The sequence below is a fragment of the Crotalus tigris genome, unplaced genomic scaffold, assembly GCF_016545835.1.
Source record: "Crotalus tigris isolate CLP2741 ecotype Arizona unplaced genomic scaffold, ASM1654583v1 scf7180000018371.15429387391:27106975, whole genome shotgun sequence".
Lineage (NCBI taxonomy): Eukaryota > Metazoa > Chordata > Lepidosauria > Squamata > Viperidae > Crotalus > Crotalus tigris.
The window spans coordinates 19,077,846-19,092,809 of NW_024096970.1; the positions used below are offsets into that span (position 1 = coordinate 19,077,846).

The 14,964-nt window shown below is 36.7% G+C and overlaps 1 protein-coding gene across 3 annotated transcripts in view; it reads left to right on the forward strand.

Moving 5' to 3' along the window:
* Positions 1-14,964, forward strand: part of ALKBH1 (alkB homolog 1, histone H2A dioxygenase) — a 30,511-nt gene that overhangs the window by 1,980 nt on the left and 13,567 nt on the right. The window contains exons 2-7 of one of the 3 annotated variants that reach the window (XR_005557712.1): positions 1,048-1,156; positions 1,343-1,505; positions 6,621-6,711; positions 7,462-7,655; positions 9,744-10,292; positions 10,980-11,065. Coding sequence is in view for 1 of the 3 variants with exons in the window: in XM_039351603.1 (XP_039207537.1) it covers positions 1,048-1,156; positions 1,343-1,505; positions 6,621-6,711; positions 7,462-7,655; positions 9,744-10,164 (978 nt within the window). In the remaining 2 variants the exon portion in view is untranslated. Of the gene's footprint in view, positions 1-1,047; positions 1,157-1,342; positions 1,506-6,620; positions 6,712-7,461; positions 7,656-9,743; positions 10,403-10,979; positions 11,066-14,964 lie in introns of those variants that run through there. The other 2 variants (XR_005557713.1, XM_039351603.1) reach the window with 2 other exon arrangements.

A 14,964-nucleotide genomic window follows, 5' to 3' on the forward strand; every position in this document is an offset into this window, starting at 1 on the left:
TTGGAGAATAAGTTGGATCAAAAGTTGAGTCTCTAGGACTCTTCTCCTAACCTAATTGCTTCTCAGTTTTGGGGGGGTTTGATTTGGAGAAAGGGCAATTACAGAGTGTCCTTCTGCTGAGATTTAGCATTACAGCTGAACCACCAATGTCAGCTTGTTGAAGTAAAGTGGAAAGTATCTCAATGTAACAAGCTAACATACACAAAGCACATTTCCTAGAATGGATGGAATTGGATTCAAAGGAAATATCCCTTTGTTGAGGGCTCAGTTACTTGTGCTGGACTTCAGACTATGTGTTTGAGTTATCGTTACCTCTGTATATATGGGGGGGAATACCTCAGCAAAATGAATTTGAACAGATATCCTATCTAACAACTCAAGACAATCCAGGTAGTTGGCAGCACCTGGCCAACTTTTGTTGACATTGAAAAATTAAATAGGTTTGGACCTGATTAATACTTGAAAGGAGACTATCTAAAACTTGCTGGGCTGTAGGCTTGACCCAGAAGTTACTAAACTTTCTAAACATGGCAATGGCAAGCCAAGAAAACTTCATAGATGTGTCCATGCAGTTATTAACTTGCTCTACTGAACAGCAAGTTTTTAACAGATTTGCATGTTTGAAATATAGGATCATAAAGAAATCAACTATGCTTTAAATTAGCCTGCTTGTCATCTTGCAGGAATTGTGGTGTTCAATTCCTGCATATCAGATATTTACATTACGATTCATAACAGTAGCAAAATTACAGTTATGAAGTAGCAATGAAAATAATTTTATGGTTGGGGGTCACCACAACATGAGGAACTGTATTAAAGGGTCGCGGCATTAGGAAGGTTGAGAACCACTGACTTAAAGGCTTGATGTTTTCTTCATCAAAATTATTGCTACATCCCTTTACCCTTCTGAGGAATGGGTAGAGTTGGTAGTATTTACTTCTGTTGTTGTTGTTTTTTAACTTCTGTTTACTTTTTACTTTACCTTTTCAATAATAATCTATGGATATCTTTCTGGGTATCTGATATTCAATTTTTTTTTTTAACTAGGTAGTCAGCTGTCCTCTGAAGTTAATCTCAGTAAGTGATCAAGATGCCTACAGAGCAGGATTACATCCAGTTACCCAGTGGAAAGCTTATGGTTTAGATAATTATCCGGGTGAGCATATTTGGGATATCTAAATTTAGTCAATAGAACAAGTGATAATGTATGCAACATTTTTGGAAGAAACATGTTATAATACTTGTGTTTCTGTTTTTTTCAGTGTTCATAATTTAAATATCCATAATTTAAATATCCACATCTATATTTTTTTCTTTTTCATCCATTTTTATTTTTATCTAGGATTCATATATATTAATAATCCCTTTCTTCCGGGCTCTCAGTGCCATTGGGTGAAACAATGTCTAAAGAAATATACCCAGAAACCTAATGTGTGCAATTTGGATATGCATATGTCTTCTGAGGAAATTACTGATATCTGGGGGAAGAGTAAATTTCAGCTTCGGTAAGTCCTATCTCTGAGTTATCTCATAACATATTTGGTAAAACAACACAATAGCCATTGTGCTGTTGATTCCTTTCTTGTAAGCTACAGCTACTTTTTTTTTGTATATATTTTATTAATTTTTGTAGGGTTAGGATTAGGGTTGGTTTTTTTTAAAATAATATTCTTAATATTTAGCAGACAGCATATTGTCTGGGTTCATGTATTTAAAAAACAATAAATAAGAGTTAATTTCTATATTATCATAATCAATATGTTAGTTAATCGCTCCATACTCTTTTTCTTACTAGTATATATTCTATGTTACATAGTACATATCATGTTCCTTTTTCTCTTAACTCGCTTTTCTAGCCATTGGTAAAAATTGTCTCATGTTCTAAAGTACATTGACTCTTCTTTCTCTTTTATCTTTAATGTCAATCTGTCCATTTCTGCACATTTTAATATTTTCTTAATTAGTTCTTCCGTTTGTAAGTTTTCATTTTTCCAATATTGGGCAAATACAATTCTTGCTGCAGTTAATACATGTAAAATTAAGTATGTACAATCTTTCTCATAGTGTCCTCCTATTATGCCTAACAGAAACAGTTCTGGCTTGAAATCTATATGTTTTTTAGTCATTTTTTCCAACCATATGTGTATTTTTGACCAAAATCTTTTAGCTTTAGAACATGTCCGCCAGATATGATAATAAGTACCTGGTTTTTGTTTACATTTCCAACACTTATTTGATGTATTTTTGAACATTTTCATTAATCTCACCGGTGTAAGATGCCATCTGTAAAACATTTTGTATAAGTTTTCTTTGTAAGCCACCGCTTTCGTTAATTTAGCATTTCTTTCCCATAATCTTTCCCAATTTTCTAGTTCTATATTATGTCCAAAGTTCTTTGCCCATGTTATCATTGCTTCTTTTACTTGTTCCTCTTCCATGTTTAAGTTTAACAAATATTTATAGAATTTGTTAATCAATTTTTCATCTGTTTTTAGCAGTATCTGGTTAAATTCTGTCTGTTCTTTATAAAATCCTGTTGTTTTAGCATCTTTTTCATATCTCGTTTGAATTTGCAAGTATGGCCATCATGATAGTTCAATTACTTTTTTGTAGCCCTATAAGTCAGTTGCTAAAAAACAATGTAACCTACATTCAATCCTCTTTCGCTGAGGATTGAAGGAAACTCACCTGGTGTTTTCAGATTTTTGTCAATCCAAAGCAGACGGGGTCAAATTATTCTCCAAAGCACCAGAAGGCAGGACAAAAAACAATGGTTGGAAACTGACTGAAGAGAGAAATTAAGGAGAAAGTTCCTAACAGTGAGGACAATTAACCAGTGGAACAGCTTGCCTTCAGAAATCTGGGAGCTCTATCATTGGAGATTTTTAAGAGGAGACTAGACAGTCACTTGTCTGAAATGGTATAGGTCAGAGCCCTCTCTGTGGGCACACGCGCCGTCACCCCAGTCCTAGGCATTCAGCTGGGTTTTATAAAACCTTTTTGCTTTAGGCCTCCACTGCCATGTGCCAAAAAAAAAAAAAAAGGTTCAATCAGTCAATTTTAATTTTTCACGGGGGAAAAAAAAGATCTTGCAAAATTGGAATTGATTGAACGTTTTAGTCCCAGTCTGCCATTACCACCGCAGCCACGCCCACCCAATGGGCCACGCCCACCCAATGGGCCACACCCACCCGGCACTCGACGATGCATAAGTGGGTTTTGGATTGCAGTTTAGGCACTCAGTCTCTAAAAGGTTCACCATCACTGGTATAGGTTCTCCTGCTTGAGCAGGGGGCTGGACTAGAAGACCTCCAAGGTTCCTTCCAGCTCCTATTCTATTCTATTCTATTCTAAATTTTTAATAATCAAAAAGTAGTTAATGAGCAATTTATGAAAGTGATTAGAAAAGGAAGTATGCAAACCCAACATTCTTAAAGATCCCCAACATAGTTTGAGCAAGAAGACTATTATTCCCTTGTCTGCTAGAGTTGTAAACCCCCACTGTCTTTCAGTCTCAACACAAGAAGCAAATGTCTGGAGCACTTGGGGGCAATTTCAGGTCTTCTCCTTATACAGAGAGGAATTATCAAGGAGCCAATCTATTCACTGGCTCTTCATTCTCTACAGTTGTTGGCTCCACTTTCAACCGAGCTGACTTCAGTTTTCCTTCTCCGGAAGTCATAAACTGCATATTTTGGTGTGTTTGCTTAATAAATGGGAAAATTCCCATTTATCAAGTTCTGTGGACCTATCAAGTCTTATGGAAGATAAGCCTTTTTTAAGAAGCCCATTGTGTAGGATATGGAGTGGAGAAGGCCTATCTGTCTGTCTGTCTGTCTATCTATCTATCTATCTATCTATCTATCTATCTATCTATCTATCTATCACATTTACATGTCCTTGCTTAACCACAATTGGGACTGGCAACTGCCTTGCTAAGCAGAAAATTGTGGTATGGGAGGATACAACAGTAAACAATGTGCTTGAAACTGGGTGAGGAATCTGATTTTCCCTTTTCTATTCTACACTTAATTTCCTGGAAAAGATCCCCAAGAGCAAAATACTTACAAAAGTGAAGGAGGGGGACTTCCGCCCCACCCGTATACTAACGGAAGTGGTGAATTAAAATTTCCATGGAGGATCAAAATATATGGTAGTGAAATAAATTTATAAACTTGAAAGCTAAAATTTAATTTTGGACAAATTTAAAATTGTGGAATGGTTAAGACTCTCATTTTAAAGACCATTGTTCATATTGAAAACTAAATAGATGCTAACACCTAGTAGTGGATGAAGATTATGACAGTTATGATTTCCATAGAGAACTTGCCAAAACCTGGGAAAAGCTAATCTGTGTTTGTGACCTTCAAAGCTTTAATAACAATGAACAGCTATGACAAACAAAAAAAAAAAAAGACAACAATCTGGGCTGCAGTCAAAGAGAGAATTGTAAACTTTAGAAAAAAAATATTTTCTGAACTCTTTGGATTACAAATATCTATTTTATCTGGACTCTGAAGTTATTTGCAGACAGGAAAGAAAACTTCAACTTTTGGCCATCATGGATCAGACACATGTAGATAGAACACACCAAGAAAACATAAATACCTCTCAGGAGGAGATAAATCGTATACTGCAATTAATTCAAATAACACTGAGTTCAAATCGCAAAGAAATCCAAAATATGCCCCACACTCATCAGTCACCAGTAATCCTGGATAAATCATTAGTTCCAGTCAACAGTGGTGGTCTAGTGCTAGACCCTTGTTTTATAAGGTACTTCAGAACGTTACATTCTCTCATTTTTAAAATCTGCATGAATACAGTGGGAGAGGTTTTCCACTGGATCAGAGAACATCAACATCAGTATACTGATATACTCATTTCTGTATCTCTGCCCCAGACATCCAAGTGAAATTGTCAAGGTTTTGCCTGAATCTCTGGAAACTGTAAGAGTTTGGATAGGAAGAATAGGCTTCAGCTGAATCCTATCCACAATAATCTATATGTCATTGTTCCTAAACTATCCTTCTTCCACCTCAGTGAATATTTTGTGTGTGTGCATTGGATTTCTAAAAATGCACTATAGATCACATTTCACTCTTCAGATAACTCCAGGTAGCCCCCAACTTACATCAGTTTGTTTAGTGACTTTTCAAAGTTACAACATCATTGAAAAAAAGTTACTTTTTTCACACTTATGACCATTGCAGCATTCCCACAGGCACCTGATCAAAATTCAGACATTTGATAACTGACTCATATTTATGATAGTTGCACTATCACTTAAATATGAGCCAGCAGTGTGCTACAGCTTCCAAAAAAAGCCAACACAGTGCTAGGCTGCATTAATAGAGGGATAGAATCAAGATCACATGAAGTATTAATACCACTTTATAATGCCTTGGTAAGGCCACACTTGGAATACTGCATCCAGTTTTGGTCACCACAATGTAAAAAAGGTGTTGAGACTCTAGAACAGCGGTTCTCAACCTGTGGGTCGCCATTTTTTCCCCCTTTTCCTTAGCTGTGCTACTCCCTTTTATTCTATTGGTTTTTGAAAGCCAATAGAATAGACTCTCTTGAATAGAGTCTAATTCTATTGGCTTTCAAAAGCCAATAGGAATTGTCCAGGCTGTCTCTGCCCTGCTGAGCCTGCCAAAAGCCCCATTCTGCAAACGGTGCTGCACCAGTTGAGTAGTCCTCTACTTACGACCGGTTGAGTAGTCCTCGACTTATGACCGGTTGGGGGTCGCGGCATTAAAAAGGTTGAGAACCACTGTTCTGGAAAGAGTACAGAGAAGAGCAACAAAGATGATTAGGGGACTGGAGGCTAAAACATATAAGGAACGGCTGCTGGAATTGGATATGTCTAGTTTAACGAAGAAAAGGACGAGGGGGGACATGATAGCAGTGTTCCAATATCTCAGGGGCTGCCACAAAGAAGAGGGAGTCAAGCTATTCTCCAAAGCTCCTGAAGGCAGGACAAGAAGCAACGGATGGAAACTAATCAAGGAGAGAAGCAACCTAGAACGAAGAAGAAACTTCCTGACAGTTAGAACAATTAACCAGTGGAACAACCTGCCTCCAGAAGCTGTGAATGCTCCAACACTGGAAGTTTTTAAGAAGAGACTGGACAGCCATTTGACCAAAATGGTTTGGGTTTCTTGCCTGGACAGGGGGTTGGACTAGATGACCTCCAAGGTCCCTTCCAACTTTATTATTGTTGTTGTTATTATTATAAATCACCTTTTGCAACCTTCTGACAAGCAATGGGGAAGCCAGATTCACTTAACAACCATTTTTGCTAATTTAACAGTTATAGTGATTCATTTAATAACTGCTGCAAGAAAGGTTGTAAAATGAGGAGAAATTTGCTTAACAAATGTTTCACTTAGCAACAGAAATTTGGGGCTCAATTGTGGTCATAAGTCGAGGACTACCTGTATTAAATTTTTTGACCAGCTTTATTTAGAACCACGTGAGTGATTTCATTTTATTTTATTTATTAATTTTTTATGCTGTCCGTCTCTCCTATAAGGTGACTTTTCCATGGCAAACTTATGGAAAGTTTTTATAACTGAAACTGCTTGTGATTATGTTGTTCTTTATCTTTTTAGAAACCAAAGTGCCACTAAATCACAGCCAAAAAGCTTATTGGAAAAGTTACGCTGGGTAACTCTAGGTTACCACTATAACTGGAATACAAAGGTATGCAAGGGGCAATAGAACCTCCTAAAAGATATGACAGCAAATATTTATTTTTATTTTTTCTGTGGATGGCACCAAGGGCAACAATCAGACATCAGGGTTTTAAACCCCAAATATTCTATTCAGAATATAAACCTGGACTAAAAAGAAAACATTCTTTATCAGCCAGCTACAGACAAGGTTAACACAATGAGCTTTGAGTTTTTTATTGTCTGGTCTTCATAAGAAACTGACCTCTTACCAACCTTCTAAGTACAAAATTCTGGGCCCTAATAATGTAAAGAGGGGCCGATCTTATGGCATGTTACAAAAACTGCTAATTATATAACCTGTCTTAAGTCATTTAAGCATTGTTGACAAAAATAACAACTATGAGGACAAAGTATACATTGATGCTCTGAAGTTGCTTTAAGTCACAGTTAAGAAAATTAGTTAAGTCACGCTGCAAAATTGCTGTTTCAGTTAAAAACATTTAACTAACCTTGTAAACTATAACAGAGAGAAATTGATTCAGATAATAACACTTCATATTTTAAAGAGTTGTTATACTTGAGTTTGCAATAAAGAAATCTGGTTATTTTCCTTCTATAACTTTGGCATTCTGGGCTTTAAGCCAGATGGTAACCTGAAGTTCACTTTAGATTATTAAAAGGTAGCATAATTTAAATTTAAATCACTTTGAAACATTCCTTATACACTGGCTTCATTACTTAAAAATTCTATTTGCAACTTTTTTGCTCTTTCAACTAGAAATATTCAGCAGATAACTATACCCCCTTCCCATCTGATCTGGCTTTCCTGTCAAAGCAAGTGTCTAAAGCTTGTGGATTTCCCAACTTCCAAGCAGAAGCAGGGATCCTGAACTATTATCACTTTGATTCATCTTTAGGAATTCATGTGGATGAATCTGAACTGGACTTTTCTCCACCTCTTTTATCATTCAGGTAAGCAGAGCAAATACGTTTAGATGTATAGATATGTATATTTCACACATTCTTCTGACAGGTGTAGACCTACATTTCTGGATATACTAACTAGATATATGAATGAAGGTTTAAACTAGGCATTTAGGGCCAAAGGGTAGTTATACTATGTGAAAGCCAAAATAGTAGCATTTTATTTATTTCATTTTATCTTGATTTTTCTTTTTTCAGTGGCACATTTTATTTGCCTCACATAATTTTATGATATATCTATATGTACTCTACCACTCAGCCTGTTTCCTTAGGGGTATCCAAGTTGGTGGGTACATTTGAAATTTTGAAGGGATATTAATTAATTAGTGGAACAGCTTGCCTCCAGAAGTTGTGGTGCTCCATCACTAGAGGTTTTTAAGAAGATATTGGACAGCCATTTATCTGGAATGCCCTGAGAGGAGAAACAGAGGAGCAGCGAAACATGATCGTAGAACTAAACAACCAACATTTTTCCTGACAGCAACTTTAATGGAGAAAAACACTTGGGTGTTGCACAGTGTTTGCAAATGATCCACAAATATTTTCAAACCTAGGACCAGCTAAACAAACATTTGTTAACTTGGCAAATGAACAACAGTCTGCTGTTAAAGGGAAAGGTAAAGTTTATGTAAATGGTATAGGAAAAATGGATAATGTATTATACGTACCACAGTTAAACCATAATTTATTCAGTATTTCAAGCTTGGATAACCTGGTGTATGAAGTACTGTTTGCAAAGGGTTAATGCACCATTAGGAAAGGTGGGAGGATTTGTGCACAAGGAAAAAAGCAGGATGATTGTGCATGAACACTTACAAACACTGCCACACATAATAATTGCATACATAATTAGGTCATGCAAGTTTTAGAGTGCTACAAAGGATGCCAGACCTAGCTGAAGGGCTTAAAATTAACTTGAAACCTCTCCTAAAATTAATGCAACACATATTTAGATTGCGCTATTTGTAAGGAGTCAAAGTCCAGAGTCTATCCTGTAACTAAGAAAAGCTCAAGGCAAACAGAGTTTTGCAGTTAGTGCACACTGATTTAATTGGTCCTATGGCCAGCTGCAAACAGACAGGGAAACAGAGTTCATGTCTGACAACTTCCAAATGTGGCTGAGGAATTTAAACATAAGGCATAGACATACAAACCCATACTCCTCGGCAGAAAACGGTGTGGCTGAACGGAGGAGTGGTGTATTGCAAAACATGAAATACTGTTGGCAGATGCAGGAATAAGTAAAACGTACTGGGGGGAAGCCATGAAAACAGCCAACTATTTGGTAAACAGGGTATGGAGCATTGCTATCAATGAAACTCCATATTTCCTGTTATATGGAAGGAAACCTTCATTGACTCATCTAAGGACAATTGGCAGTTATGCCTGGGTGCATATTCCCAAAAGTACCAGAAGGAAAGGACAGAAAAAGGCCAAGAAACTTAGGTTTGTTGGATATGAGCCAGGTTCCAAAGAGTATAGATTCACAGATGGAACAAAAAAGGTTGTGATTTCAAGGTCTGCTAGTTTGCAGAACAAAACAATTGGGTCAGGGTGCATGCTAACACCGAGGTGTTCATGCCAACACCTAGCGCTAGTTCTCAGGAAGGAGAAGCTACACAAATCCCAATGAAGGAAGGACAGGATAGCAGGTCGGAAATAGTAGGAATAGAAGAGGATAGACCTGCAGTAAAGAGAGAAATAACAGAAACACAGGAACAGATGATACCGAGGAGGTTTGAATGTAGCAATAATGTACCTCCTGATAAACTACCATTTAATATAGACCACTGTTTACTGTGTTTACTCCTCAGTTATCTCGGTGCAATAAGACTGTACATGCTCTGACAAATAATGTTAGATTTTAAGGGGTTTTTTGTAAATTAATACTTTGTAAAAACAAGAGCCAATATGATATACAGTAGGCCTGGTGGTTTCAATGTCCTTAATTATAATGAAGCCTCTGAATAGCTTACTAAAAGGAGAATATCCTTTTAAAAGTATAAAGTTGCCCATATTTGTGTGTAACTATAGTTTTACTAACTCTTCTTTCTTTTTTCTGTATTAACTTCCTAGCTTTGGACAGTCATCCATATTTCTGCTGGGAGGATTGAAACGAGATGAAACCCCTGTGGCCCTGTTCACACATAGTGGAGACATTATGATAATGTCTGGTTTCAGCCGCCTACTGTATCACGCAGTTCCCAAGATCTTCCCCAATCTAGAAGGAAAGTCTTTGCCATCTTCCTTAGAGCTACCTCTCTCTGCTGACCTGCCCGCAGACTCTGTGATTGAGCGCTGCTCCGATGACGATTGGCAAACCTGTGCCAGATATTTGGAAACATCCCGTATTAATATGACTGTGAGACAGGTGCTAGCTGAAGGTCAGAGCTTCTTGACTGAAATTAGGACAGAGAGTGAACAAAATGCATTCTCCACAGACCATTGTGAAAAGTTTAGAGAAACCAAAACACACAAGCCTATTAGCAACAGATGAGCCCCTCTTTTCACCATAACCTCAGATGCATGAAAAGCCAACACCTCACAGAAGAGATGGGATATGCCATTGAAAGAAAATTGATTAACTGTGAAAATAAGTATGTACAGCCAAAGTATATGGCTCAGGTGAGGAAAATCAGTGCTGTTTCAGTCTCATTAGGATCACACAGCAAATCTATGTATTTTGAACTAAGTTATTTTGATGCTTTGCAAAAATCAAAACTTTTCTCAGCCTATAACTTTCTTGTGGTTTGCTTTGAGATATCAGAGAGGAGATTTCAAGTTAAAAAGCATATTTGGGTAATCTATAAAGTGCCAGATGGTCAGCTTAATTCTGAATTTCTTTGGCACAATTGCCTGTTCCCTCACTTTTTTTGTATTTGGGACCCTTCTGGGCCTCACTAGCATTTCTCTTCACACAGAAACTAGCTTATCTTTGCACATCATGTCATTAGGCAAGGCTTTCTTCCAACAGTCTTATAAAGACAGATCTGCTTTTTGCAGATGAATTTTATACCTCCCTTTGGCTGTGATATTTGTAGCTACCTCAGTGGCTTTCTTTGGGTCTAGCTTTCCCATAGTGCCTGAAGTGTGTGTGTGTGTGTGTGTGAGAGAGAGAGAGAGAGAGAGAGAGAGAGAGAGAGAGTTGAGCTGAAAGAGTGCTAGTATGCCAGCCAGCACTTCCCTAATTATAGATATGTTCACCCACAACACCATATCAAGTGACCTTTGACATCTCCCAGCATAGCAGTGATTTTCAGACTTTCTATCATATCACTTGTTCTATAATGGTGTTTTCCTTTGTCTCCAAAGATGCTTCCTTTCTGGATCAACACTCCCCTGCATTCTCTGATTGCTTTTCCCTGTGTTTTCCTGTGTCATCTAGAGCCTGCATACAGGTAGTTTTCAACTTATGATCACAATTGAGCCCAACATTTCTGTCACTAAGTGAGACAAGTTAATGAGTTTGCCCCATTTTATGATCTTCTTTGCACAGTTGTTAGGTGAATCGCTGCCACTGTTAAATTAGTAACACAGTTGTTAAGTGAATCTGACTTCCCCATGACTTTGCTTGTCAGAAGGTTGCAAAAGGCAATCACTGGGACATTGCAGCTCTCATAAATACAGGCAGTTTCCAAGCTTCCAAATTTTGATCACATGGGGGGGATGCTGTATATTGGTCGTAAAGGTGAAAAATAGTTGTCACTTTTTTTAGTGCCATTGTCACTTCAAACAGACACTAAACAAATGGTTGTAAGTTGAGGACTACCTGTAGTGGTGTTCTTGAGTCTGAAACCTCACATAATTAGGTGTTTGCACTTTCTTCTTTGGGCACATTTTACTTCCTTGTCCAGATTTCTGACATTTGGAACATTTAATGGGAGTTATCTTATTTAATGTTCCTTTATCTCCCTTGGGGGTATTTCTTGATACTTCACCTTTTTGAGAAGAAAATGGTTGTTCTTTTGGGGAGGAGGGGAATTTGATTTTCTCTCAGCCTTCCTTTCTTCTTCTTCTTTTTAATATATTTTATTGATTCTTTTTTAAAAAAAAACATAAATCAGTCAATAATTGGTAAACAGTGTGTTGTCTGGGTTACATTTATAAAACAATCATTAACAATTTCTATAATCCATATTCCACATATTAATATTAGTTGATTTCCTCTTTCCCCAAAGCAATCTCTTTTGCAAACATTGAGTTAATACAATTCTTATTGTTTTGATAAATTACAATTGAATGTATAATTTTTTCCCAATATTCCTAAAAATAATAATCATATTAGTATAATATTTCTTTTCTATTCAATCATTCTGGTTGTCTTATCATAGATCCTGTCACAATCCTTATTTTAGTTTATTTCTCCCACTGAATTCTAGATATTCTTACTGGTGAATATTTTCTCAAAGATTTATTACATTTACATTTACAAATTTTATTCTATTTTTTCCATATAAGCCATCTCACACTGTTACATTTAAGAAATAGATAAAACAATGAAAAGGGAAAAAAAGAGAAGAGAAAAAGAAAGGAAAACAAGAGTAAAGAAACGTAAGAAATAACATACTACTTAAAATATATATCCCTCCTAGGCTAATATATATTTATTTCCTTAATTTCTTATTATTTTTAACCATAATTAAGAATATATTTGATCTTTAATCTTTAAGCATTCCGTTCAATACATCTAGTCATCTAGTCCTTTAACTCTTATTCAAAACATTTTTTTATAATTTTTTTTAATTCAGTCACATTTAAGTGTCTAAAACATTTCCTTTATTTAAATCATTTCAACTTTTTTATATGACTCATATCAAGAAAAAGAACACAAAAGAGGAAAAAGCATACTATATTGTTTAGAGAATTCATCCCTCTTAGAATAGTATATTCCAAAAATTTTCTATTTCTTTAACCATATTCAAACAATGTTTCTTTTTTAAGTATTCTCTCTGATAAGTCCCATCATTTATTTTCTTGGTTTCCACCTTAATCTTTCTCCTTTGCCTAGTATCTTTCTTAATCAATGTATTTTGCTGAATCAAAAGGTTTTTCCATATGTTCACAAATGTTGCTATAGATATAAAAAGTAAATCAGTATCTTTGTTAGGGGCATTTGCCAACTCCTTTTTATTGGGAATCTTTTTCCTTCTTTTTCTCTCTGCTTCTCTTGTCACTTTTTGTCTCTTCAGTTCTGGTGTTTTCCCTGATGTCTCTGTAGAACGTTTTATCCAGTCTTTTTTCTTGTCCTCAAGTTTATTTTGTAGTGTTGAAATGTAAGTTGTCTTTTCCAAATTTAGTATTTCTTGTAAATTTTTCCCACTTAGATTAGATCATACTCCTTTGTTTTGTAGAATTACATCTTCAAATCTCTATCCTCGAATTTATGTTCAGTCATCTGTTTTGTCTGTTCCTTCTCTGCTGTATTTTCCTGAGGGTTCTTTTGGTATAAAACTGAATTGGAGATGAGTTGATTTATATTTTCAAAATTATTCTGAGTTTCTTTGTGATTTGAGATCATTGTTCCTTGAATTAGTTGCAGCTTAACATATATCGCCTCTTGAAAAATATTCATTTTTTTCTTGATGTATTTCCTATAAATCTCTGATTTTCCATGATGACCAAAAGTTCAGATTTTTTTCTCTTCTCCCCCCCCCCCCCCTTTGGAAATAGCTTTGGAGTCAGAATTGAATAAATACTTATAGTCCAGAGAATTAAAAAAAAAAGTTCTTTTTTGTTTTGTTTTGTTTTTGTTCCTTCAGGTTTGTAAGTCACTTTATCTACACAACTATTCTTTATTTGTAAAGCTTTGAAGGTCACAGGCAAAGATTAGTTTTTTCCCCCCAGATTTTACCATGACTGTCATAATCCGCATCCACCAGTAGATGTCAGCACTGGTTCATTTTTCAGATTTTACTCCATGAAAGGTTAAGTTCACTGCTTCTGGTAGCAAAAGGGTGGGGGGAAAAACCCCACTCTTGGAGGTGTTTTTTTTTTTTTTCCCTTCTTGGGAGTTTCTCCCCTTCAGGAAAGTGGGTAGGATAGAGAAAAATCAATGTTCTTACCCAGATTCAAGCACATTGTTCACGATCAGCTTAAAATAGTGCTTTTGACTTCCGTTGCTTGCAGCTTGGGCTGGACTCTGAAGTTAAGCCAGCCTTTCTCCTGTTGGTTTCTGGAAGGCTTCTCCTGGACTGATCGGGTCGACCGCCATCTCTTCTAGGTCCCTGGGACTTCCTTCCTTCATTGCCACCTCTCTGGGCAGCTTCTGGCCCATTTAGGGTTCCCTAACAGGAAGAAACTCAGCTGGAGGGCTCGGAATTCCGAATCCCTCAACTGCTTCGCTGCGTGCAGGAACCGGACCAGCCTTCCTTTCTTCTTGTCAACAACTACTACACCTCTTCCAGTCTTCTCTGCTTTTTGACCTGCTACATAGCCCTCAATTAGTTGTATTGTCATCTCTCTGCAGCTCCTATACCCAGAAATGATCTAGGTAGAATCTGCATTAATCACTCTAACACTGTCATCTGTAATAAATTGTACACAGTTCTCCCTGGGACATCCACTTGTCACCAATTACAGTTGTCTTCTCCAGGGTAGCCCATGGTTTATGAAAACCTTGTTCTGCATTGAACACATAGTCCTAGAATTTTCAACTAAATCTGATAGTGTTGGTCAATTGCCTCCCTCATAGCATTGTTTCCTGCCTGAGCTACTGGCAATTGCATGAACACTCAAAGGGCTCTTCCAGCAAAAATGGAAGCAATCCATTTTTGGTCAGCCCTGTGTTCTAGTCACTCTCTCAAGCGTAGCAAGATAGTCCCATCACCTGGCACAGTAGGGCTGTTTCTTTTTTTATTATTATTTGTTTTTAACAGTTAAATAATAATTATTCAACAAAAACATGTTGTCTGAGTATCTTATTCACTAATACAAATTAAGTTCCTAATCCCTAAATCTTTTCTCTAACCATTTGTAAAATAGGTCCCAAGTTTGAAAATATTCTGTTTCTTCTTTTCAAATCAACCTTTATTGTCGAAGTACAACATGTGTACAATGAGATTGGCTAAGCCTCCCTTCGTGCACCCCTGACACAACTCACAGTGACAACAAACACACAATCTTATTGCACCACGTGAACTTATTGTATAACGCGCTGGCCCCGCAAGTCTATTATACATGGAGTTATTTACCATTCAAAAGTCTGACTGCCCATGGATAGAAACTGTTCTTCAGCCTGTTGGTGCGGCTGGCTATGCTTCTATATCTCCTACCCGATGGTAGGAGAGTAAAGAAGTGC